Here is a 25,693-nt window from a genome sequence, read left to right on the forward strand (position 1 = left end):
GGACTCGTGAGTGGTGCCTTCGTTTGATTATTCGTTTTCTTTCCTCTTTGTGTCGTCATCGTGGCTATTGTAGTGCTCTCGGATGTATGTATGAGCGCACGGATGCATGTTTTGGCTGCAGGTGTCGGTGAATGCACCCACAGCAGCAGGAACAAATAGACAAAGACAACTGTGCGTGTATGAGAACGTGCGATGGTGTGTGTGTGTGTGTGTGTGTGTGTGTGTGTGTGTGTGTGTGTGTGTGTGGAAGTTATGCGACCAAGTTGATGCGCACGACGTGATCCAGGCCGCACGACGCCAAGTAGAGACCCTGCACTCCACCAAGCGATCAAACAAGCATGCAGGTGGTGGTGAGCCCGAACACGAACGAGACGTAGGCTGGTGATGGTTTTACGAAACAAGCAGATGCGCAAACAGAAAGAAACAACCAACAAAACGAGCACACAAACACAGACACAAGCACCAATACTTAACAATCGCACACACACACACAACACAAACGCACACACACACACACAGACACATCCACACACAGAGACACACAGACACATACAGACACATCCACACACACAACACAAACGCACACACACAGACACACCACCACACACACACACACACCTGCTGGTGTGCGGCGTCGTCGGAGCTGTTGGGGCGCCACTTGAGGCGGCGGACGGTTGCGCGGTGTGCCATGCCATCGTCAAGCACATGCACCTGCGCCCACGTGCTGCCGTTGTCTGCAGAGCGGTGGAGATGAACCGCCCCTTTGTCCAGCCCAACAGCCAGCATCAACGCTGACGATGAGGATGATGACGACGATGGTGACGATGAGGAGGGGCGGGTGTCGGCTGTAACGGCGAGGGCAGTGACGCTGTCTGGGAACTTGGGCAGCGTGCACGTGCACGTGGCCTCACCCGAGTCAGCAACGGCCCACACCTTCACGTGCTTGTCGCGCGCACCAGTGATGAAGTGCTTGCTGTCAGGCACCCATGCCACATCCCTGCATGTGTGCGTGTGTGTATGTGTCAGTGAACGTTTGGGGCGATGCAAGCGGTCTGGCAACAACAGTACAAGTGTGCGTATGTGTGTGTGTGTGTGCGTGTGTGTGTGTGTCAGCTCACCAGATGATGCGATCGTGTGCTTTCGCATGTGTAAATCGGAGTTCGTACGAAGGACCTGGTGTCACAGAAGCAGAAAAAGGTCAGACATTGTCGGATATGGATGGGCTGAGTCAATTGAAGTGAACAGGTGTGCGCGAGTCACAGCGGGAGTCAGCGGATGCGGGGTCAACGCATGATGAGTTCACCCCAGACAAACGCATGCACTGGCACTGGTGATACCTGCTTCTGTCTCGACGCGTTCGTACACGCAGAAGGCACGATCACGCGAAACGGACACGAGCCAGCGGTCGTCCGGAGAAAAGGAAACTTTCACCACCGTCAGCTTGTGGCCTGGAAGTTGTGCAACCTGCGAGCAAGCAAAGGCAAGAAGGAATCAAAACGCAGCACCATGAGTGCGGGGGGTCAACAACGTGATTAATTTCACGCAGTGCAGGCAGACGCAGACAGACATGCGCACATGCGCTTGCATACAGGCATGCACACGCGCATGTGCAGAATACCGAAGCAAACAACAACACACAGCCAAACACAACAAGCCCAGCAAGAGCGACACCAGCCCACAACGCACGCACCTCGAGGCCCGACTGAATGCTCCAGAGGCGAAGGGCGGCGTGTTCCGGTTTCGTGGCCTTGCACGCAGACACGAGAACGGTGCGCTGGTGGTCGCACGCCACGCACATGAGCTCATAACCGTGGCCGTACAGCTTGCGCGTCTCCGGCCACAGCGTGTTCTGCACCAGCTGCGCCTCAAACGGCGGCTCTGTCACCAACAGCGCGCACAACACAGCAAACGTGCAATGTGCGTGAGATACAGTATGGGGGAAGGGCGCTCCCTATGGCTCAAACTCGAAACACGGTCTTGTTCGAGTTACACATGGGTAAATGTGTGTGAGAGACACCATTTGTGTGTGTGTGTGTGTGTAAATGTTTTGCAGATGTGTGTGTGCGTGACAAGACGGACGTTGGAGCTGTTCGGATTCAAAGGGGAACACGGCGTCATCTGTTGTCGATCGAAAGTATTGTGTGTGGCTGTCGGTGTCCTTGTTGGCATGTGTCGTATCCCCTTCATACACGGGCTGCAGTCAACACCACACATGAAACCGCACACGCGCACGCGTTGTATCAGTTGACACACAAGCGCGATGGTGCTTGCTTCACAAGACACGGGACCAACAACAGAGGGACTCACTTGTAGCTAACAATTCCACGAGAGGAAACACATCCACGCACTCATCGGCTGGATCACGACGTACGAGCACACATAGACACACCCACACCCACAAACACACAAACACACACACACACACTACCACGCACGCACCTTGTTTGAGAGGCCGAGGGCAGGGACGCTGGCGCCAAGTGCGCGGCCCTTAACAGCGACAGACTGCCCGAGCTGCGTGAGGGAGGTGCCTGTGATAGTCTGGAACGACGTGAAGAAACTCTGTGGCGCTTCGAAGACGCGAAGAACCTTCTCATCGGCGCCGCTGGCAAAGGAGGAATCGTCAATCACAGCGAGGCAGCGCAGGTCGTAGCCGTGCACCTGGCATTGGTAAGAGTGGGCAGGGGTCGGCGTCGGGTGAGGTGGAAGGCTGACGACAAGGCAGTGGAAACGGGAGCTCATCACGCATGCGCACGCACGCACACACACACACACACACACACACACACACACACACACACACACACACACACACACACACACACACACACACACGCCTTTCAAGAAGCAGAACTAGCCAAACACACAATCAAATACACACACACACACACCTGTGGGCGCCCAAGCTCGTGCCACGCATCAGTGGTGCGGGCATGCTGCCAGGGGGCGAAGAGGCGGGTGGTCTGGTCGTCGGAGCAGGTGAGCAGATAGTCGCCGCTGGGGCTCCAGTCAAGGTCGTACACGCCCTAAGGAGAGGAGAAGAGAGAACGAGAGAGAGAACGAGAACGAGGAAGAATGGAAAGGCACATGGGCGAATACCGTTGGATGGGTGGACATGTGTCAGTGGTTGAATGGCGATAGTTGACAACGACGGAGATCACGCGTCACGATGCGTACACACACGCACACACATACACACGCACACACACACACACACACACACACACACACACACACACACACACACACACACACACACACAGGGTACACCTTGAAGTGGCCGCTGACGACGACGCGCGGGGTCCAGGAGGAAGAGGACGAGCCGGCTTCCCAGTGATGCAGTGCTCCGTGGAAACTGTGTCCAAGCACATGCTGTGCACGCGGGCCAAACACGGCGCCAAAGAACCCAAGCGTGTTGCCGCCAACCTCCCCCATACGCGCCCCGTCGAGCCACATCCCAGACTGGCGCGCGCGCGCGCGCGCGTGTGTGTGTGTGTGTGCGTGAAAAACAAGTGAGCAACGGAGAGCAATGATGGATGCAGATGACTGCAGTGTGTTGCATGCGTGCGTGTGTGCATGTATGAAGTGTGGTGGTGGTCACATCACCTTGTTTTCGTGGCCAGCCAGCAGCGCATCCAGGCTTGAGCAAAACCTGCACATCAACACAAAGAGGCCATGAGGGCATACAGACGCACACGCTGGAAATGAAGTGTGCTGGTGCGCCACAACGGGTGGCATGGAGCCCGAACGTGTGCGCGCGAACATGTGCAAACGAGACATTGTGCAGCCGGATTGGTTTGTGGACAACAACACGCGAAAACAGTACGTACGTGAGGCCATCCACGTGGAAGATGCGCTCCGATGTCTGCAGCATCGCCTCAAACTTGTCTGCACCGTCACAGCAAATGGCAACACTCTTGTCAGACACCACACAACGCAACGCAACGCGCATAGAGGTACTTGCACAGAAGCACTTGCACATGCACACGCGCACACGCACACACACACACACGCACGCACACACACACACGCATGCACGCACGCACACATTCACATGCACACACACACGCACGCACACACCTTGTTTCTGCTGCTGCTGTGCGGCCAGTGGCGTTTGTTGGGCAATCTTCCAGAGGCGGATGAAGCAGTCCTGCGCCCCACTCGCCAAGAGCAGCGCTATATAGGCAGAGGACACCCACCATTGCATCAGGACGACCGTATGGAGAGTACATACATGATTGTGGTGTGTGTGTGTGTGTGCGTGTGTGTGCGTGTGTGTGCGTGCGTTCAAATGCGTTCGCACGTTCATGTTGTGGAGTGTGAAATGAGCAGTGCAGCATTGTGCAACAACCAGAAGCGGGAGGGTGTCAGTCAACGCGAAATAAAGAGCACAACAAGCAACCGAGCAAGGGACTGTTGCACAGTCGCACCGCACCTTTCGATCCGTCGGCAGTGTGTATGGTGGTAAAGTCGAGGCTGCGAACCCAATCTTCGTGGCCAGGAAGTGAGTCCTGGTGCACGAGGCCATCAGACGCCGTCTCGGCATACACATGCACGCGCATGTCGTCACCACCACAGGCCAGCACCAACCCTGCCATCCCAACAACAGCAACGATGCCGTCAGCGCGGGAGACAAGCGCAAGCACGGGCTCAAGCTACCAGAACTCTCCCCCTTGGATACATCATCATCATCGTCATCATCATCATCATCATCATCATCATCATCATCATCAGCAGCAGCAGCAGCAGCAAGAAGGGGGCATGCAGTGCTTACGGTCTGTGGAGGGAAGCAGGGCTAGGCTCAGGGCCATCATGTAGTGCCGTGGCGTGGCAATGACTTGCAACAGCTCAAACGGCTCTATAACACACACACACAGACACACACACACACAGACACACAGACACACAGACACACAGACACACACACAAGGATAGGAGCAGAGGCAGGTGCATATCAGTTTGAATGGTGATTTGTTAAACCCATTACAGCAGCGGGCATCCTCGGGATTTGCAATGAGCATCGTTCTTGTCACTGACCTGAAGGCTTGTGGCTCTGCCATAGCCTGACCGTCTCATCACCGGCACTGGAGGCAATGATGGCGCGACCAGAGGAGAAGGAGCGCGCCTCCACGTCCGTGACAGACTCGGCGTGTTCCTTGAGAACTTGAACCGTGCTCCATGTGTGAGGCACGTCTGCACTCTTCCTCCACAGCCTGAGCGTCTTGTCTGATGAGCCCGTGACAAGCAAACTTGGTGCGAAGGAGACGCTGCCGGCATCGTCCACATGCCTCATCCACCGCACGCAGTTGACGCGGGCCGAATGGCCCGTACATGTCTGCTGCACCTTCTGCGGCACATCAGCGCTCGCCTTTGGAGACACCGCCCAACCAACGAATGAACCATGAATGCAATGCAACAGGACACAGGATGAATCGCATGATTCCGAGCAGGGACGCACACTCACACACGCACACACACGCACACGCACACACACACACGCACACACACACACACACACACACACACGCACGCACGCACACACACGCACACGCACACACGCACACGCACACACACACGCACACACGCACACACACACACACACACACGCACACGCTCACACACACACACGCGCGCACACGCTCACACACACACACGCGCGCACACACGCACACATGCGCACACGCTCACACACACACACGCGCGCGCGCACACAACACACACGCAACACGCACACAGCCTTCCTCAGAGCGGTATTGAGAGCGCACCGAGTTGTGGTTGATAAAGACGAAGCAGGAAGCAGCATATGCGACCACGTCGCTGTCCGTGTTCCAATCCAAGCAGCCCGTATCGCTGTTCACCCCAGCGCTCGCCAGCACATGCTGCACACGCACGTTGTCGTCCTCCGCCATCGTCTCCGCTGCCGTGCTTGTGTTATGTCTGCAAGGGCAAAAATGACTTGTTAAACAAGTCAACTTTTACTTTGCCCCAACAGATACAGCAGCCACAGCGGTTGTTGATTTGAACAGCAGTTGTGTTAACTTTTGTTTGGTGGCCCTGCTGGCTGTGCGATCGCGTTGAGCTTCTTGTCTGCCTCCCTGCGGCTTGTGTGCGTGCGTGTGCGTCTGGCTGAGTGTGGAGTGGACGCTCGCCTCATGGGTTTGAGCAAGAGGGGCGTGAATTGGGTTTGAGTTGCTTGTTTGTTCTCAGTAGCCAGCCGACGGCTGATTGTCGTTATATTGTTATCAGCACTTTGGCATTGTTACAACTGCCGCGTCTCGTCGCTGCCACCACTGTGAAGCGACATCATCTCGGATTAACAGCAGCGTGAGCACTGGGTGGCACCGCCACAGCCGCCGCCATGTTCCAAAGCAAACAGGCCACGCCCGAAGCCTTGCAGGCCAAGGTCTTGGACACAAAGCGCGTGCCGCTCAAGCGCCTCAAATCTCTCAAGGAGCTCGTCGACCACGGTGCGTGTGAATGTAGACATGTGTGTTCACATGTTTGTATTTGTGTGTATTTGTGTGTGTGTGTGTGTACCTGTGGTAGTGGCTGCAGTGCCGTCTTTGCATCAGCCACGAAGGATATGTTCGCGCAGCTCCATCGTCCAATTGTCACACACACACATGCACACACACACACATACACACATGTGCACACATCTTGACGCTTGACAGCTGGCATCACACCAAATGGGTTGGACGACTTTGTACGAGAGAACAGCTTGGCCATCTACTGGGCCATCCAGCAGGCCTATGAGAAACTCAAGCAGGACCTGCTGGCCAAGAGTGCGTTCCCTCAAACTGCAGATGTTGCTGTTGCTGTTGGTTGATGGTGAAGGTTGTTGAATACGGCCTGTCTCGGTCATGTGCCTTACATGTGCTGTGGCACATGTGGTACATGTGCTCTGGCACTGCGACTGCTGTCTCACGAAGCACACACAACGCACACCATTCCATAGGCGCACGATCAAAGGCAGCACCAGACTCACTCCGCTCACAGCTCTTCGACTATGTTCTCCCGTCCCTCTCTGTACGATGAAAATGCATGCGGTTGTGGCCCTCATGGTGATGGTCATAATGCTGATGGTGTTCGTGTTCGTCCACTGTGCTCCGTGCATTGAATGCCTTTGTCTCCCGCGAGCGTGCAGCTCGCCACACACACACACACACACACACACACACACACACACGCACCACACACACACACACACCCTCATCTGAACAATTGCACATTTCACACGTGCGCAGATCATGTTTGAGGCGATACCTGACCAATTCTACCGTAAGTGGCAGTTCCGCAGCATCTCCATCGTGCTTCCAGACCTCCTCGCCGAAGGAAACCAGCTCAGGTGCGTGGTGTTCACACACACACACATACACACACACACACACTTGTGGCTGCATCACCACACATCCATCCACATGTGGCTGCGTTGCTGGTCCTGTGTGGCCAGCACACGCTGAGTGCTGGTGTCATCTCACCTCAGCCTTACTCTTCTTCGTCTTCGCCTTTTTGTTGTGGTTGTGACTGTGACTGTGGTTGTGGGTGCAGTCTGCGCAAGGAAGGCATTCGCCTCTGCGTTCACTGGATTTCTCTTCTCAGAGAGAACTTAACGGTACGCACGTGCGACAACACCACACCCACAATGCCAGAAAGCAGCCGTCATGCATTCCTGCACATCCATCCGTGCCCTCCCATGTGCCCTCACCGCTGCTGCCTGTTCCATCACCAATTTATCACCACCACCAACAGACGACAGCGCTTGACATTTTCTCCAGCGTCTACGCCGCCCCAAGCGAGGTGCTACGCTGTGCCCTTTGCAGCTTGTGTGTGAATGTGTGTATGTGTATGTGCGCAGTTGTGTGTGAATGTGTGTATATGTATGCGTGTGTGTGTGTGTGCGTGTGTGTGCAGTTGTGTGTGCGCGCGCGCTGTGTTGTGTGTGTGTGTGCGTGTGCGTGTGTTTGTTTGTGTGTACAAGCCCTAAGGCGCACAATGCAACACAACATCTTTTCTGCTCCCTTCACACCTTCCAATTCCTTCCTTTCCTTCACACACACACACATATTTCACCTGCGTGCGTGCAGCAAAACTCGCGTTCAGGCCTCCTCCTGCCTGAACTCGGCAGCGCGCAGGCGATGGTGGCCGCCCCAGAGCACCTCCAGTACCAGCTGCTTGAGTTGCACCACCACCCGCTCGCTGAACTCATCGACTTCATGCTCGGCTGCATCACCAGCCTAACACGTGTCGGTGAGCCGCACTCTGTGGTGTGCGTGTGTGTCCGTGTGTGTATGTGAACGCGTATGGTTGTCAGGTTTTGTCTCGGCTCGTGTGTTTCTCCGTGGTTGTGACTGTATTCGTCCCCCCCCCCCAAGAGTGAAGACAGCACAATCAACTGCTTGTTTGCTGACGTGGCTTCAGCGCACATTCAGCCTCTGTCCTCATTCAGCCTTCGCCCCCTCATACCGATGTGCCCACTCGCCGCTTCTGGCCACAATGCCTCTCGACCAGTGCACACAAACGGAACGCAGAAGACATACGACACCACGTCGTTCCTGTTTGTGTTCCGGCTGTGGCTGCACCAGTACTTCTGCCGCCTATGCCCTGCTGCTGCCATTCGCGCTGGCCTGTCCCCGCTTCAGCCAACCGTGCTCGAGCGCAGCAACAGCCCATCGCCGCGGTCCGCCCGCGCAGCAGCGCCCTCGGCAGCGCGAGCACCACAGACCACACAATCCACGCAGTCCACACAATCCACACAGTCCACACACGGTGCACATGCACAGCAGGCTGGCAGCGGCAGCAGCGGCAACAGCAGCAACAGCAGCAGCAGGAACGACACGATCAGCAGCAGGAGCGCGACGTCCACGGTTGTGGGTGCGTCCCCACCGCTCCAGAGGCGGTCGGTTGAGGCGCTCCAGGCCCCGGAGGTCACGTGCTCCATGCGCGTACACGAGGTGATCACACGCTGGTTTGTGCACTGGTTCACGTCGCCGGACCCAAGGTGCGAGGCCATCCGCAAGTCCATCCAGAACGACACCACCATCATGAAAGTGGCGGACGAGGTGTTCAAGCTTACCCTTGCGGCTGCGCAGCCAACGGCGCCCGTCACCACGGCAGCGACCGGAAAGGCGGCCCAGCGACGCCAGGCCAAGCTGGGGTCGTCATCCCCGTCATCGCGACGCGGCGCAACCGGGCCCTCCATCCCGCGGCTTGCTGAGCAGAGCCTGTTTGACCGCACGTCTCTGCAGGACGACTCGCAGCTGCCGCACCAGGTGCTCGCTGTCTACCGCCGCTGGCTCGGACGTCCACCGGCATCACAGGCCTTCTTTCCCTCGTCTGCGCTATCACCTGGCGGCGGCGGCGGTGGTGGTGGTGGTTACTCGCGGCGCGTGTCGACTGTTGGTGTTGGCGTCACTGTTGCACAGCACAGGTCCTCCTCCAGCGTTGGTGCCGGGACAGCGGCCACGTCGGGCTCATCGTCGTCGTCGCTGTCGTCTGTGACCGGTGCGGTAGTCCCAGGTGGTGGGTCGGCGTCCAATGTGCACAGCACCGCGGGCACCGCGTCTGCTCGTCACCAACATCGACAGTCATCACGACAGCAGCAACAACAGCAGCAACAACAACATCTGCAACAGCCTCCGCAGCAGCGTGTGTTGTCATCGTCGTCGTTTGTGCCACAGGGTGCACCGATCCCCGAGGAGCCCGAGGCAGAGCCGCCTCTCATCAAGGCACCGGCTAGTGCCGATAGCACTGCAGACAACAAACCCAGCACTGAGGATGACGATGGCGACCTTGATTCAACACGTGCACAGCTTGGCAGCAGCACATCTGCTGCAGCGAGCGAGAGCACAAGCGCAAGTGCAAGCACAACATCGAGTGCACGCGTGCATGTGTCCATGAGTCCGACAGCAGCGCGCAAGAACATCCCACAGCCGCAGTCTGGTGGAAGGGGGAGCCCAATTACGACCGCTGTTGAACTGCAGACAACACTGCAGCCGCAACTGTCGAAGCTGTTGACCCAGAGCGTGCATTGCATTGACTCAAAGGTCAAGGATGTGATGCAGCTGAATTCTGTCACAGACCTTCGTCGCATCATTGCTTCCATCTACACCAACGTTGCGCAGGTGTTCCGGCAACCGACAGCACCGCTGTTTGACACGCAGGCGCGGCGCAGCTTTGTTCTGCTCTGTCAGACGGCGCTCACCATATTCCGGCGCATTTGCCTCTGCCACGTGCAGAGCCTGACTCCAATCATGTGTGCCGATGTGCTCGAGGTGTGCGTCACATTGATTGATCGCTTGTGTCTGTGTGTGTGTGTGCATGTGTGTGTTTTGTATGTACATGTTTGTGTTTTGTATGTGCGTGTGTGCGTGCGTGTGTGCGTACGTGTGTGTGTGTGTGTGTGTGTGTGCGTGTGTGTGTGTGCGTGTGTGTGTGTGTGTGTGTGTGTGTGTGTGTGTGTGCTCTGAGCAGGATGCGCGACCCTGTTGCAGTTTGTTTTTGTTGTTGGTGAAATTGGTTCACTTGCTGCGTATCTGTCGCGTGCTCGACTTTCTGGCGCCGAATCACAGCAACCCCCTTTCCTATTCTAGCTCATCCTCCGTCAACGCCCATGATTGCGTGCCTTCAACCTGCTGCAATTACAGATCTTGCGGGAGACGCCTGGCCGCCTGCTGAAGAACGTGACCCCTTCCTCCCCCATTGGCCGCGCCCTTCCCGGCCCAATCTTCGAGACAGTGCTGGTTGCACACGTGCGAGTTGCCGCAGAGTACCCCGAGTGGATGGACGACCAGTGGCCCAACCTTGCTGCCTGCTTGCACCCGTTCACATCCTGGGCTGAGCTTGGCCGCAGCTGGGCAGCGTGCACGCTCTGTGTGACGCGCTGCATCCAGCAAGGGATGGTGGATGCAGCCATGGCGCTTGAAGAGCACGACAAAGCTGCCGCCACGACCGTGTCATCCTCGCGGTCATCCCCTGCTTCCACGTCGGCATTTCCCGGGGCAACGGAGGGCAGCGCGCCGCGGCGAAGGCGGCGCACGGGCACGGGCGACTCCGTGTTTCGTGGTGAGAGCCAAGGCGGCGGTGGTAACGATGGCCGCGACAATGGCGACGTTGGTGATGTTGGTGGTGGTGGTGATGGTGGTGGCGATGGGGAAAATAAGCGTGGACAAGAGAAGCGAGAACATGACACGCGCAGGGCTGACGATGATGGCGAGCAGCACACAACAACGGAGAGGTTAACCCCGCCTTTGGAGGCTGCGGCGCAAGACAACAGCAGTGACGCCAAAGGTATGGACGGGACTGGAACGGGCACGTCTTCTTCCCCACCCCCTCCAAAACAACAACAACAACAACAACAACAACAACAACAACAACAACAACAACAACAACAACAACAACAACAACAACAACAACAAGAGTCATCTTCTGTGAGTACGCCGGTGTCGCGGCAGTCGAGCCATAACGCCAGCCCACCCGACCACCATGCCACCGCCACCGCAGCTACAACTACAAGTGAGCGTCGCCCCCGCTTTGGGTCAAACTCGAGTGCCACCGGCCCGCATCCACGCCGCGGCCACCCCCGTCTCTCCCTGCGCTCCACCACCTCTGCGTCGGGCCGCAGCGCCGGTTACGGCGACAGCAGTGGCCCACACCATCACCACCACCAACAGCATCACCAACAGCAGCACGCCGCGCCACCGTCGCCTTTTCGCAGCCCAGGTGGACCGCTCTCTGGCTCGCCTGGCGGTTCCCAGCGCGCATCGGGGGCGGCCATCCCTGGGCGGTTGTGCAGGGGCGCAAGTCACCTCTCGCTCAGCTCAGCAGCGCCAGACGGGAATGAGCAGCGGTTCTCTGACCTGGTGCAGCCGCTCTGCTCGCTCGACGCCAACACGCAGCTGCGCATTTGGCGGCACCTTGCGCTGTTCTTTGGCGATTTCAACGCCATTGATATTCCCCGCACGCACTGCCTGATTGTGCGCACGTACGGCAGCGTGTTCAAGCTGCTGCACGCAGGCTTCCTCCATGCCGATGACGGCTACCTCGGCGATTGGGTGCCGCCATTCATGCCGTGGCTGTTTGAGGCCATGGTGCTGAGCCCACGCTTTGCCGAGAGCAAGTATCGCTGCAATCAGCTGGTGTGCGAGGTGCTGGTGGCCACGGTGGCTGCTCGCCCGGCCCCGCCCAAGGACGTGCTGCACGCCTTTCTCTCCCACCTTGCCCGCGTGCTGCTGCATGCCGACACGGCCATGGTGTACACGGCGCTGCGCACGTGCTGGGCCCTCGTCGGTCTCAACCTCCCAGGCGCCACGCTGCTCTACCCGCGGCTCGTCGATGTGTGCACGCTGTGCCTCAACTCACTCCCCGTTGGCTTCCACCAGCAACTGCAGCATCCTGCGACCGCGGGCGTTGGTGCCGATGCGGTGCGCGGTGTCAGGTGGTCACGGACACAAGGGCCTGCGTCCGCCACCAGCAGCCTTCGCCAAGGCCTGACGGCGCCAAGCCGTGCGCTCTCCCCTAGCCCTGCTCACGCTGCTGCCCATGCATCATCTTCCACGCGCTCCTCGCACACATCAACGCCACAGCCGCCGTCGTCCTCGTCATCGGGACGTTCCCCTAAACAACCGCGCCGCTCAAAGATCTCCATCTTCCCAGACTCGCCAAAGCAGCAGCGACACCAGCCCGCTTCACAACAGCAGCAACAACAGCAACAACAACAGCAACAACAACAGCAACAACAACAGCAACAGCCACAACACTCTGTCCGAGGTGCCATCTCCACATCCCCTCCCCCAGTGCAGCAGCAGCAGCAGCCGCAGCAACCGCCCATGCTCGGGTCTGTGCCCGGTTCAGCTGCTGGCAGCCAGCATTCGCTCATTCTCCCACGCATTGTTGGAGGCGCAGCGAGTACGACTGCCGTGGCCTCGCGCCGGCCGCCAGCCTCTGCAGACCAGCACACGGGCCCGCTGGAAGGCAGCGAGGATCTTCCCTTGATGGCTCTACTTGGAATTGCGCCACACGACCTGCTCACCTCGCACGATGACGCGGCAAGCTTCAGCCCGCATGACATCGGTGTGTCGCCCCACCCGAGCGTGTCCAGCTTGTCCATGCACGCACAGGGTGCCGCTGCAGGTGCTGGCAGTGGCATGAGTAAGTTTTCTGCCGCACGGCCTGTGGTCGAGGTCGCCGTGCTGCTTGCGTCCATGGCGTGCTTGCCGGTTGCGTATGACGGCATGAGCATCCCTCGCATGGAAGTGCAGGTAGCACAGGCATGTGCGCAGCAGCGACAGCAACTACAACAACAATCCCAGGGCGCAACAACCACAGCAACACCAAGCACCAACGAGGACGTGAACGCTGACATGGAGGAGGCCAAGGCCCGCAATGGTCGGAGCTCGCGAACTGTCGCCGAGCGTGGCCGCTCACGCAGCAGCAGTAACGCTTCCATCACCTCCACACATTCGCACGCAGGATCAAGAGAGGATGACGAATTTCGGACAGCGCCCGCCCCAGTCCCGCCTGTTCGGCACAAGCGCAAAAGCAAAGCAAACCGGGGTCGGAAAACGTCGTCGCCGCCAGATGTGGGCAAGAGTCTGCACGCACCAAAGCTCACCCGTCCACGCTCGGGCAGCTTGGGCATGTTCCGCGCCCAACAACAACAGCAACAGCAGCAGCAACAACAACAGCAGCAGCAGCAGCAGCAGCAGCAGGGAGGTGGACAAGGCGATGATTGTGGTCGCGACAGGACGCCGAGCTCAACGTCCCCTGCCCGTTTGCTCCGGCGTGACTCTGCACTGCCGTATGCGCCCACGTCACATTTGCAATCGCCAGGTGGTGGAAGTAACCTGCTTGCGCAGGACTCTCGCTCGCACGGCGATCTGCGGTCCATCACGGACTCCACGCCGTCGTCGCCCTCACACCAGCAGGGCGCCGCGTCTTCGTTCCGCCAGGGCCAGCGACGCGTTGCAACGCCATCCAGTCTCAGCCCTCTTTCCAAGCAGCCGACCACGGCAGCAGCCGCGGCTGAACAGCAAATGCCACGACGCCGCGGCAGCAGCCAGGCCGTTGCAGCGAGCGCGTCACCACCTGCCACCCGCTCACCAGTGGCACTGCTGCTGACGCCAGAGCGAATGTCCTCACAGCAGCAGCAGCAGCAGCCGCAGCAGCAGCAGCAAGACCGGCCACGTTCGCACAGCAACCACGAGCGCCGTGCCTCCCCGCCAGCGCTGCAGCTAACTCCCGGCCGTCGAGCGGCGGGCGCTGGGCAGCAAGACCCCGACGAGGGACACAACGACGCACTGCTGCTGGAAGAGGAGGCAATCACAAGCATGCAGACACTGCAAGCGTCTGTGCAGCGAGGATTGAGGCAGGTGGTGCTGTGCGAAACCCACGTGCAAGCGCAACGCATCAGCCTGCAAGGTTTGTACATCCTGGGTCTCAGTGCCCTGCTGAACAGGAGCAGCAGCAGCAGCAGCAGCAATAATGACAACGGTCATAACAACAGCGGCATTGATCCACTGGATCACGCTGTCAGCACGACTCACCGATGCGTGCAAGTGCTGATCGCGTGCCTGTCGCACCCATCGCTGGAGCTATCGATGACGGCCGTGTCTCTGCTGCACGCACTACATGAGCACGCAGGTGCGCTGGTCACTGCGAGCCCAGCTGTGGTATCGGAGGTCTTGCTCGGCTTGAGCGTTGCACTTGTGCGCGAAACGCAGACAGACGACACAGACGATGGTGGCGACGGCGGTGGTGATGACGGTGACAGTTGTGGCGACATGCCTCCCCCGACCGAGCTGGTGATCCCACTTGTGCTGGCACTGCGCGACTGGCTGTTGCGCTTACCGCAGTCGTTTTCAGAGCAGCACGATGGCGTGGTTGGCGGGTGCATCCGCGCCCTGCTGCAGGCCGCCGGTGTGGAACATGCCGAGGAAAGCGAGTTGCTTGCTGCTGCAGTTACCACTTCTGCCGCTACCACTGCTGCTGCTGCTGCTGCTGGCACAACCACGGCCACGTCTGCGTGTGCTTCTCCCAAGTCGGGATCAAAGGAGGACGGCACTATTGACGCCGGTGGCCGCGCCGTCCATGCTGACGTGCTGGCAACTCGGCCAGGGGAGCACGCGTCACAGCTGTTGCATGACCCTGCATCTGCTCCCAGCACGGCTGACCTCGAGCCAGGGTCTGACGCAAGCGCTGCCTCGCCCACGTCTGCACAACAGCAGGCACTCGCATCGCCCGCCGCCCGCCGCCCACGCAGTGCACGTGCCAGCTGGCAGGCAGATGCGACTCTGGGATCCAAGCACCGAGACATGTCTGCCTCCCCAGCACTTCAACAACAGCAACAACGCCACCACCACCAGCAGCACCAGCAGCAAGGAGGGGCCGCGCCTAATGCTGCGAATACGACCAGTCTCGCCACCACCACCACCACCGCCACCAACGTCAACACCAGCGGCAGCACCATAGCTGGCGACGCCGAAGACCTGCTGGCGTGGAACACAGACGACATGATCGCCCTGTTCACGCATGCAGCCGCGCCCCAGCCTGTTTCCGCGCTGCCGTTGCGCAACACCAGTCTTGTTGAGGCGCTTGATCGCGGTACACGTAGCGGGTCGATGCTGCGCCGCCGTCGCCTGCGCAAGGACCGCAGCCCGTCCACGTCCGGCAACAAGCACGGGCCGGCGCAGCAGGAGGCATCACCAGACACCCGCAAGCCCGGCGTTGGCGCTCAGCCAGGCACTGGCGTCGGAACAGCAGGCTTTGGCGGCGGTGGAGGGCGTGCAAGGCTATTGTCTGCACGAAGTGACAACAATGGCACAGCGTGCACAGCGATACCCTCGCCAACGACGCCTGGTGGCCCTGTGTTCGTGGCTGCGAAAGACGTGCGCGATGCTGCGGAGTGTGCGCTGTCGTATGTGCTGCACTACACGGGCTGCTTCCCCGGCCCCGCTGGCGCGGCGCTGCTCGACTCGACCGTGACAGAGACAGCGACGGGCGAGCCGCTGTCCCCGGCAGCCCTCGGGCACCCGGGCCTGCAGTTCTTCTCCTGCAACGATGTCCTGGTGTCGTTCCAGGAAACGCATGGCAGCTGCCACGTGGTTGTGCGCAACATTGCGGGCAAGTTTGTGTGGGACCTGGGACCTGCCGTTGGCGCGGGCGGTCGGCAGCGCAAGCTCATGCCGCGGCGGCCAACTCTCGACCTGCACAAGCACGGTGTGGAGAAGGGCAAGCGCGGCAGCGGCCTGCTTGGCGTGCATGGCGACGACCTTCGGCGCAGCGCCAGCTTGAGCATGGCCGCATCTGCAGTGCGAAAGCGCCGTGAGCGTGCGAGACAGCAACAGCAGCAGCAGCAGCAGCAGCAGCAGCAGCAGCGTGAGACACGTGCACAAGCAGACACGGACGATGGCGAAGGGGTGAATGTGCCCTCGTTGCCAGCGACACGCGCATCAGGCACAGGATCTCAGGACAGTGGCGCCACCAGCACTGGCGGTGATGGTGACGGGAGCGTTCGTCCGCGGTCGCGTGTGAGTGCAGCGGCGCGAGCAGCGGCAGCAAAGGTGCGCGGGCGCATCAGCAGCAGGGCAGAGCGAGAGGAGGGCACGACGTCGCCTGGGGAACCGCAACAGTTCACTTCACGGCCCCAGTCTCGCAACCACGCGTCATCAGCAACGGCCGTCGATGAAGGCACACCTCGACAGGATGGGCAGGCACATGAATCACGGACGCCTGGGACTGACCCGGACGAGGATGGTCATGGCAACAACAATGACGGCCGTGCAGACGTGGCAGAAACTGCAAGTGGGGCTGGCAGGCGGCCACTGCGCCGGTATGGCAGCGTGTATTCTGGTGAGAGCGTGAGCGGGAACGCACACCATGCCAATGACGGTGACAGCGGTGATGGAGACGATGGGCAGGATGAGGATGAGGATGAGAATGAGAATGGGGATGAGAATGAGGATGAGGATCCAACAATGGTGTGGCAGTCGCTCCTGTCTGGAGAACAAAAGGTTCCGTGCCGGGTGCTCGCTGCACACGAGGACAGCACGACGTCCGTGGCGCTGCCATCGTTTGGTGATCCCGGCGACATTCACACGGTGGTGCCAGCGGAGGCGCGGGTGAGCTTTCTCCTGCACTACTTGGACGCAACCGCTGGTGATAAAGGCTTGCACCCGACGGTGTTTGATGGCCAGGGTGGACAGCTGGTGCAGGCACCGGCGTCGGTGCTGAGGGCTGCCGATGCAGCCCGTGCGTGCCATGAGACGCTGCAAGAGCGGACGGCGACCACGGCCGCGCGGGCGGCCATCTCGCCCGCGTTTGTGGGCGACGAGAGCGCATTTGCACCCCTGTTTGACACGAGCACAGGGTCAACCACACCACCCGGAGCAGCGACGGCAGGTACGACAGGCAGCTCAAGGCAAATGCGTGCGCTGGCGGCTGGCGGGGCTGCAAGCGGCGTCGACCTTGACACCACGGGCGCGCGGCTGCGGCGGGACGCGTTTGCCATGTGCCGCTCGCTGCTGATGGAGGTTGGCCTGCTGTCGTGGGGATCGGACGCGTCGCTGTTTGCGCTGAACAAAGGCAACAAGCTGCTGCGTGAGCTCAAGCACCTGGATACGGCTGGCGGGGTGCGGGAGCAGCACAAGGTCGCTGTCATCTATGCGGGCCCGCAGCACCGCACCAAGGAGGAGATCATCACGGGCGTGCGCACGAGCGTGGAGTTTGAGGAGTTTCTGGCGCAGCTCGGGTGGCAGGTGAACATTGACGAGCATCGCGGGTACGCGGGCAAAGTGTCGTCGGCGGAGTTTCCCGGGTGCCTGCTGCCCTATTACGCCACCCCCACGCTGGAGGTGCTGTTTCACGTGACCACGCGCATGTGTCCCTTGGGGCCTGGGCAGGCTGCGCGCAGTGGCAGGGCGGTGGTGACCGAGGACGGGGCGCTGCTGTCGGCGGAGGTGCGCAAGCATGTGTACAAGTCGCGCTGGGTGCACGTTGGCAACGATTCTGTGCACATTGTGTGGTGCGAGCAGGCGCGGGAGTTTCAGCCGGAAATCTTCCAGACGCGGTTTGGGGAGGTCACGATTGCCGTGTACCCGATGACCAATGGCCTTTTCCGCATCCACGTGTTCAACAAGTCCTCGGTGGCTGTTGGGCCCCTGTTCCATGGGGCGGTGGTGGACATGGCGTGCCTGCCGAGCCTTGTGCGGGAGACGGCGGTCAATGCGGGGCGTGCGCTGCGGCAGAGCGCCACGAGCAAGCAGTTTATCAGCACGCGGCTGGAGAGCATCCGCAAGATTACGCGCTCCCTCCGCGTTGACCAGTCGTTTGAGGACCTCAACGCGTCCATCATCTTCCCCACAAAGCCGCAAACGCCAACTTGACACGTGCTTGAGAGAAGGCGAGAAAGTAGTAGTCGTAGGAGGAGGAGGAGGAGGATGTGTGTGTATGTGCTGCTCGAAGGAGTGGGTGGGCGTTGCCGTGGCACTCTGCTTTTGTCGTGTATCTTTAATAAATTTCGTCACAAGAAGTGATCTGGCCTGCTGGTCAAACAACAAACGGGAGACGCAGCATCGGCCATGTCGTATGCACCAAGCCGTGCCAAGAAGAAGGTCAGGGCTGCGATCGCTGTGTATGCTTGCTGTGTGCGTGTGCGTGTGCTGGGTGTGTGCGTGTGCTGGGTGTGTGTGCTGGGTGTTTGCTTGAGTGTCGATGCTTCCGTGATCGTGGAACACAAGCGTCGATTTGCTTTGGGGTCACTGACGATCGATCCCATGTCACCATGCCCACACTGTGCACGCCGCATCCTCATTGCCTTTGGTTCATCGTCTGCTGCCTCTGCTTCTTCTTGTGTTTTCAGGCGCCCAAGTCCTCGGGCTTCTTCTCCAAAAGTGCCTTTGGCTCGGATGATGAGAGCGACTTTGTGCCATCAAGAGCACAGGTGCGCAAAACACTGCTGTTTGTTGCGCATGGTGCACTTGCAAAGTGCCTTGCCATCTCTCACACTCACACCCAACACATGCACACACCCAACACACACACACACACTCTCACTCACTCACTCACTCACTCATTCACTCACTCACTCACTCACTCACTCATTCACTCACTCATTCACTCACTCACTCACTCACTCACTCTCACTCACTCACTCACTCATTCACTCTCTCACTCTCACTCACTCACTCACTCTCACTCACTCACTCTCTCTTTCATGATGCCCCAACAGAAGAAGAAGAAAGGAAAGAAGAAGGCTGCTCCCTCAAAGGCACGAAGCCCTTCGCCTATTTCAAAGGGTGAGTAACGCCATGCAATGCCCCATGCACTCTTGCTTGCCTTGCGCGCTCAAGATTAGTGTGAGAAGATGAACTGCTGCCACTGATGCTCATGCCCATGTTCGATCACACCCTAAAAAACAAACACACACACACACACACACACACGATCACAACGCTTGTTTGTTTGTGCAAACAGCTGACTTTGACCTTGGCGGAGCAAGTAAGTGTATGTGACAGCTTAATCCCTTCGCTTGAAGTGTTGCTCCAGCCTACCCTGCGAATGCGTGGATTCTTTTGTCATCCCTGCTCTGCTTCGCTTGTGTCTGCTCCTTTCTTGGTAATTGTCTCACGTCCTTGTCTCCGTTGCTGCTGCGTCATCTCTGTGCCTGCTCAGAGAAATCTGCTGGGCCACCTCCCCCGCCGCCGGGCCCGCCACCTCCACCAGCACCGCCGCCACCAGGCAAAAGTGCGTGCCCCTTAAAACCCCTTGTTTCCCCGTGTGTCAAGCGTGTCAAACCTCCTGCGTATTGTTCGACAATTCACACCATCATGGCTTGCCCTTTAACAACCAACCCCCTGTGCGCTCTGACAGAGAAACCAGCTGGCGCACCTCCCCCGCCAGCGCCCCCGCCACCAGGCAAACGTGCGTATGCCTGGCGCGTGTGTCCTCGCTTCTGTGAGTGTAGTGTCAAGCATCGCCATTCTGCAGCTAACACGTGCTGCTGCACCCCTTGATCCCCGTGTGTTCTTGCAGAGAAAACTTCGGCCCCGCCTCCCCCACCGCCCGGCCCACCACCACCTCCTGACGCATCCCCACTGGGGAAATCAAGTACGACCGGATACACGCGTTGCGTCCCTACATGCGCCCCTAAAACTGTCTGGAATGCATGCACTCCTGTTAGTTTGAGCACGCCACTCCTTCAACTCTGTTGTTGCATGTTGTCGTTTGTGTTGCCGTTGCAGAGAAAACCGCTGCGCCACCGCGAAAGAAAGGTGTACCACCGCCTGCGTCTGTGCAATGCTGTCATCCCATCAGCACAACAACAGTGAACACATACACGCACGTGTGCAGTGGGCGCACGTGCACGTGCAAATCCAGAAGAGCTTTCGATGGCTTCATTTGATATTCTTGTTATGTTTGCATCGTCTAATGCACATGGTCACGAGCCGCGCTTCCCACCACTCACCCGTCCACACCATGACAACAACAGCGCCGGCCAAAGACAATGTGCCTCCTCCACCGCCACCACCACCACCTGCTTCCCACACGGCTGAAGGTGTGCATGCTCGGCACTCTTCGTTGTGTTGTCCACTACCTTACATGCTCGACATCACAACAGTAATCGCTTGCACTCACACAACGGGGTGTTTATCTCCCTCCCCTCCCCCTTCCTCTTCCTGCTCCCTGCCTCCCTTCCCTTCCTTCCCTTCTGTCTCCTTCCTGGCTCATGAATACAGACAAGTCAGCCAAGCTGATGAAGCGCGTCAACGCCGCCATTGCTGCGGGCGCCAGCGACCTGTTCGGGCGCGGCAAGCTCATGCTTGTTGGGCAGGGCCGCGCTGGCAAGACGACAACGCTGCGCTCTCTGCTTGCCAAGCCGTTTGAAAAGGACCAGCAGTCCACGGTCGGCGCAGCGACGAGCGACATGGCCGTCACCGTCGACACCCAGGACGTTCGCTCCTGGCAGGTGTGTGTTGTGTTGTGTGTTGTGTGCGTGTGTGTGCATGTGTGTGCGCGCATGTGTGTGTGTGCGGGTGCATGATAAGTGTGTGTGTGTGCACGAATTGTGTGTGCATATTATATTGATCCTACCAATGTGGATGGTGCTGTTTCCCTGCTGCGAATGGCAATCCCACCCACCCCCATCCCACCTTCCATCGCGCGGTTTGTCTTGTCTTACAAACACCTTGTGCGCACAATCACGCTGCCCACAGGAGACGAAAGGCGAAGAGTCGGAGATGGCGCGTGCGCTGCGCTCTGGCGCCATGGTCGACGATGACGACAGCAGCGGCGACGGCGCAGGCAAGCACGCCTTCCGCTCCCCGACGGAGGAGAAGAAGAAGCGCAAGAAGGCGATGAAGGAGCAGCACAACGGCCGCCAGAGCGAGGCCGTGCTAGCGGATGAGGGCGACGACGACGCCGACGACGCCACTGCCAACGGTGATGACGGCGCAGATACATCTGCCGCCGCCTCTGAGCTGGAGAAGGCCGTGACCGACCTGAACCTGGAGGCAAACATTGGCACCATCGAGGACGATGGCTTCCGCGTCACGTTCAAGATCTTCGACCTGGGCGGCCAGCCCACCTTCTACATCTTCCATCCGTTCTTCCTCACCAAGTCAGTCTGCCATGTGTGTGTGTGTGTGTGTGTGTGTGTGTGTGTGTGTGCGTATTTCTGCACACTTGTGCGCTTTTCTCCCCGTGTGCTTGTGTGTCTGCACGTGCATGCATGCGCACAAATTGTTGTCGTCGGTTATGGTCGCCACAAGTCCTCCAGCCCCCCCCCCCATATGCGCTATTGCCATCGCGCACTGCGTTCATTCAATTCACTTTGACGCCAACCCGTTCCCTCCCTCTCCTCTCTTTGTCATGCAGGTATGCGGTGTACGTCGTCGTGTTCTCGATGGCGGACGTCATGAGCAAGGACGAGATGGTGAGCGCGGAGACGTGGGAGTTTATCGACCACTGGCTCGGCTCCATCTTCCTCTACGCGCGCGGGGCGCCCGTGTTCATGGTGGGCACCTTTGGCGACGAGGTCAATCAGCGCAAGCAGCACGAGCGCATCTCCCAGCAGATCTTCGAGCGCTTCAGTGCCCACGCCGCCTTCCCGCAGCTCGTGTACAACAAGACGGCCAACATGTGGTTCTGGCCCGTGGACAACACCCAGTCCATCAAGGACCCGATGATTGCCAACCTGCAGCGCTGCATCTCGGACGAGGCCGGCAAGCAGGAGCACGTGCGCATGCGGGTCCCCCTGCCGTTTCTGGCGCTGTATGACAAGCTCATGTCGCTGCACAAGGAGGAAGACCGCCCCGTCGTGCGCCTGCCGGAGATTGAGGCGCTTGCCCACAAGTTTGGGCTGGATCACCAGGCCACCATCGACTGCCTGCGCTTCTGGCACGAGTACTCCATGCTGCTGTACTTTGACACCGTGCCCGGCATGGAGGAGGTGGTGATCCTCAGCCCGCAATGGGCGGTCGACGTCATGTGCAAGGTCATCCGGAACTTTGACCTGCACACGGTGCTGCAGGACCGCGAGGCGCGCCACTTCAACCGCCAGTGGCAGGAGCTCACCCGCCGCGGCATCCTGCACCGTGAAATGCTTGATCTGCTCTGGAGCGACATGGCCAAGGACCTCGTCGACCCGTTCCTCGACCTCATGATGCGCTTTGGCCTCTGCGTGACGTACCGCGAGCCCACGCGCAACCAGGGCATGACGGCTGGCCTGTCTCTCGACGACGGCACCATCACCCACGCCGAAATGGCGGGCGCGCTCTCCTCCTCGCAGAAGCAGCAGCTGCTGCAGCAAGGCGGTGGTGGCGGCGATGACGGCGACGCCGTGGATGCTGCGGCCAGGGCGTACCTGGTGCCGGCCATTCTGCCGCTCACGCTGGACGGCAGCAAGTTGCCATCCACGACGCTGAGCAGCTTTGCCGGTGGCCAGCTCAACCGCTACGACTACCACGACAGGACCGCCGTGTACATATCTTTCTTCCTGGACGACTTTGCCAGCACGGACCCCGTTGTGCTGGTGAATGACCTTGTGCGCACGAGCTTCCTGCCGGAGGGCCTCTTCTCGCGCGTCGTCGCCCACCTGATTGGCAGCTCCCAGTTCACCATGGTGACCAAGCCGCGCCTGAGCCGCACGCAGGCGGACGTGTACTTCCACGACTGCAAGGTGCAGCTGCGCCTTGTGCCCGAGGTTGGCGGCGTGAAGGTGCTCATTGAGGCCGCACAGCCACGCCCGCTGCTGCGCATGGTGCAGGACACCATCATCCACAGTGTGCAGAAGCACTACGAAGAGCTGCGCGTGTACACGCTGCTGCCGTTTTCCCCCAAGGCACTGCTGTTCCTCGACGACGTCATTGAACACCACCGCCAGCGCCACTCCATGTGGGTTGAAGGCGCCCAGATCAAGCCAGCAGAGCTTGAGGAGCGCTACGGCACCTGGCTCCCCACCACGGGCCTGCGTACCTTCTACGACAGCTTCCTCAGCTACAGGTTGGTTGGTGGGCGACGCTCCGACCCTTTGCTGCCCTTTCTCGTGGCATATGCAATATCGTCCATGAGATTGCGAACACGTGACACCGGCCTTTCTATTTTCTCACCATTGTGCGCAAACACACACACACACACACACACACGCGCGCACGCACGCACGCACGCACACGCACGCAACCGCATATGCGCAAACACACACACACAAACACACACTCTCTCTCACACACTCTCTCTCACTCACACTCACACTCACATAATCACACTCACACAAACACCTGCAGGCAAGGCGCCAACAGCAGCTTTGTTGTGAACCTGCATGTTGTTCTGGAGGAGAACCAGCTCATCTCGTTCCTGGACGCGAACAACCTGGAGACGGGCGTCAACTTCAAGATGGCGTTTATGGAGGCCATCAGCCGCAGCCTTGTGGCGTGCCCCGTCGTCTCTGCGGGCGCTGTCGAACGCATGTTCCAGATCCGCCACGGCGACTACTGCGACAACGTGCTGCTGGAGTGGATGACCATGCTTGCTTTGCTGGATTACGTCATGGAGTGCGAGCATGCTGGCCAGGACGTCGTGGCTGACAGCGCCACCAACGGCGACCACGCCACCGCCACGCCCGTGTTCCTGCGCCGCATTGCCCCGCTCGTTGTCAGCAAGGCCTGGCACAACTCGGAGCTCTCGTCAAACAAGGTCTTCACAGACACGTTTGCCGACCTGCGCACGCTGTGCAACAGCCTGCCGGATGTGGTGAGCGAGCAGACGACGCGCCCACTGGAGGCGTTCTTCAAGGACCGCCTGCACCTGCGAGCTCCCAAGCGCCGCACGGTTCGCCAGGCAGTGCAGGAGCTGCTGGACATGGACGCCATCTTCTGCTGGGAGAGCGCAGACGCCACAGACAGCCGCGCGCACCAGGCTGTCGGCGTGGCCGTCACCACGGAAGCGCACAAGGTGCACCGTCTTCGCGGGTACGCCAACGAGGTGCGCCAGGTTGTGCTGCGCGCCAAGCAGCTGGCAGACGACGATGAGGCGCTCAAGCTTGCCATGCAGGCTGGCATGGAGCGGTCCGGCGCCCACCTCCTCTCGTCCTCCGCTGCACGCCATGCCACGATGAGCGCATCCCACGACTCCTCCAAGCCGACGCCACCGAAGGACGAGCCCGCGCCGGCCCCGCCAGCAGCAGTGGCGGCCTCCACCCTTACTGCACGCGCCATGTCAGACAGGCCTGTTGAGCAGTGGAGCGAGGACGACGTTGTGGCATGGCTTGCGCAGGAGAAGTTTGACGCAATGGTGCCTGCGTTTCAGCGCGAGCACGTTGACGGCACTCTGCTCATGGCCCTTTCCGATGACATGCTCGCCAACGAAATGGTTGGTTTGGCTTGGGTCGAAGAGGGAAAGGGGTGTTGGGGGCATGTACTAACACATTTCTGCTCGCCTCGGTTGGTTGCTTGTGTCTTCTTTGGTTGACACTTCATGAAGCTTCTACTGTTGTGTTAACACTCACTCACTCACTCACTCACTCACTCACTCACTCACTCACTCACTCACTCACTCACTCACTCACTCACTCACCATGGCAGGGTGTCGCCAATCGCGTGCAGCGGATTCGCTTTGAACAGCGCCGTGCCCTGCTGATGGGTACCACGACCCCCTCCGGCACCACTCCCTCGGCTTCGGCTGCGTCCTCCCGCCCTGCCAGTGCCCGTTCCCGCAGACGCAAGCCCCGTGTCTGCGTCATTGCTTGAAAAGGCCAGCGCACTCGCGCAATGTGACAGCTTCACGCGTGACGTGTCGTGCCAAACCCCCTCTTGCTGATGTCGGGCGCTTTTCATCGTTCCTCCTTGTATGTTTGCTTGCATGATGGCTGTTTGTTTCGTTGTGGCGCTCGCGTCTTGCTGTCATGCAGCTGAACAATCCACTTTCCAGCACTTGCTTTGTTGCCTGTTTGCTTCGTTCTGACATGCTTTCGTGTTCTTGCTTCCTTCTTTCGTTCCTCCCTTTGCTGCTTGATCCTTGCTTGCGTTCTCATGCGTGATTGTGCCCCCCCCCCTAGCTAGCCTGCTCTTTCGTGCCTCTCAACATCTCTCGCACGCACACGTTCATGCACATGCACACATGCCCTGACAAAACCCCCCAACAGAAACATAGCCAATCAGAAAAAAATCCCAAACCCCAACCCCAAAGCCGCGCACACTGTCCCACG

The 25,693-nt window shown here is 59.4% G+C and overlaps 3 protein-coding genes across 3 annotated transcripts; 2 read left to right on the plus strand and 1 right to left on the minus strand.

Moving 5' to 3' along the window:
- Positions 1-250: 250 nt before the first annotated feature.
- PTSG_02292 (uncharacterized protein) lies at positions 251-5,935 on the minus strand (the record flags this gene model as incomplete). The annotated part of the gene is made up of 16 exons (XM_004996724.1): positions 5,763-5,935; positions 5,035-5,365; positions 4,772-4,855; positions 4,433-4,588; positions 4,078-4,173; positions 3,828-3,885; positions 3,604-3,649; positions 3,268-3,459; positions 2,889-3,023; positions 2,440-2,658; positions 2,080-2,194; positions 1,691-1,878; positions 1,338-1,464; positions 1,119-1,173; positions 619-997; positions 251-310 (listed from the first exon to the last, which is right to left on the minus strand). The coding sequence occupies exons 1-16, from the start codon at positions 5,904-5,906 to the stop codon at positions 251-253; spliced, it is 2,385 nt and encodes a 794-aa protein (XP_004996781.1). The 5' UTR covers positions 5,907-5,935.
- A 175-nt stretch (positions 5,936-6,110) lies between these two features.
- PTSG_11864 (uncharacterized protein) lies at positions 6,111-18,521 on the plus strand. Its single transcript, XM_004996725.1, has 9 exons — positions 6,111-6,464; positions 6,672-6,782; positions 6,956-7,026; positions 7,245-7,345; positions 7,549-7,612; positions 7,750-7,797; positions 8,085-8,247; positions 8,509-10,271; positions 10,644-18,521. The coding sequence occupies exons 1-9, from the start codon at positions 6,356-6,358 to the stop codon at positions 18,375-18,377; spliced, it is 10,164 nt and encodes a 3,387-aa protein (XP_004996782.1). The 5' UTR covers positions 6,111-6,355; the 3' UTR covers positions 18,378-18,521.
- Positions 18,500-25,692, plus strand: PTSG_11865 (uncharacterized protein). The gene is made up of 14 exons (XM_004996726.1): positions 18,500-18,605; positions 18,854-18,934; positions 19,223-19,289; positions 19,468-19,491; positions 19,666-19,737; positions 19,864-19,914; positions 20,026-20,100; positions 20,235-20,264; positions 20,483-20,548; positions 20,730-20,959; positions 21,207-21,610; positions 21,868-23,493; positions 23,775-24,858; positions 25,071-25,692. Exons 1-14 carry the CDS (start codon positions 18,573-18,575, stop codon positions 25,233-25,235), a joined length of 4,008 nt encoding a protein of 1,335 aa, XP_004996783.1. The 5' UTR covers positions 18,500-18,572; the 3' UTR covers positions 25,236-25,692.
- Position 25,693: the final 1 nt, after the last annotated feature.

Source organism: Salpingoeca rosetta, assembly GCF_000188695.1.
Source record: "Salpingoeca rosetta unplaced genomic scaffold supercont1.5, whole genome shotgun sequence".
Taxonomy (NCBI): Eukaryota; class Choanoflagellata; order Craspedida; family Salpingoecidae; genus Salpingoeca; species Salpingoeca rosetta.

Excerpts from the sequence above, each read along its gene's own strand:
- PTSG_11864 (XM_004996725.1), top strand. The coding sequence starts at position 6,356 with ATGTTCCAAAGCAAACAGGCCACGCCCGAAGCCTTGCAGGCCAAGGTC. Across the intron at positions 7,027-7,244 it reads ATGTTCTCCCGTCCCTCTCT|ATCATGTTTGAGGCGATACC; the intron begins GTACGATGAAAA and ends ACACGTGCGCAG. Across the intron at positions 8,248-8,508 it reads CACCAGCCTAACACGTGTCG|TGCACACAAACGGAACGCAG; the intron begins GTGAGCCGCACT and ends CCTCTCGACCAG.
- PTSG_11865 (XM_004996726.1), top strand. The coding sequence starts at position 18,573 with ATGTCGTATGCACCAAGCCGTGCCAAGAAGAAG. Across the intron at positions 19,290-19,467 it reads CCCTTCGCCTATTTCAAAGG|CTGACTTTGACCTTGGCGGA; the intron begins GTGAGTAACGCC and ends TTGTGCAAACAG. Across the intron at positions 19,915-20,025 it reads GCCCCCGCCACCAGGCAAAC|AGAAAACTTCGGCCCCGCCT; the intron begins GTGCGTATGCCT and ends GTGTTCTTGCAG.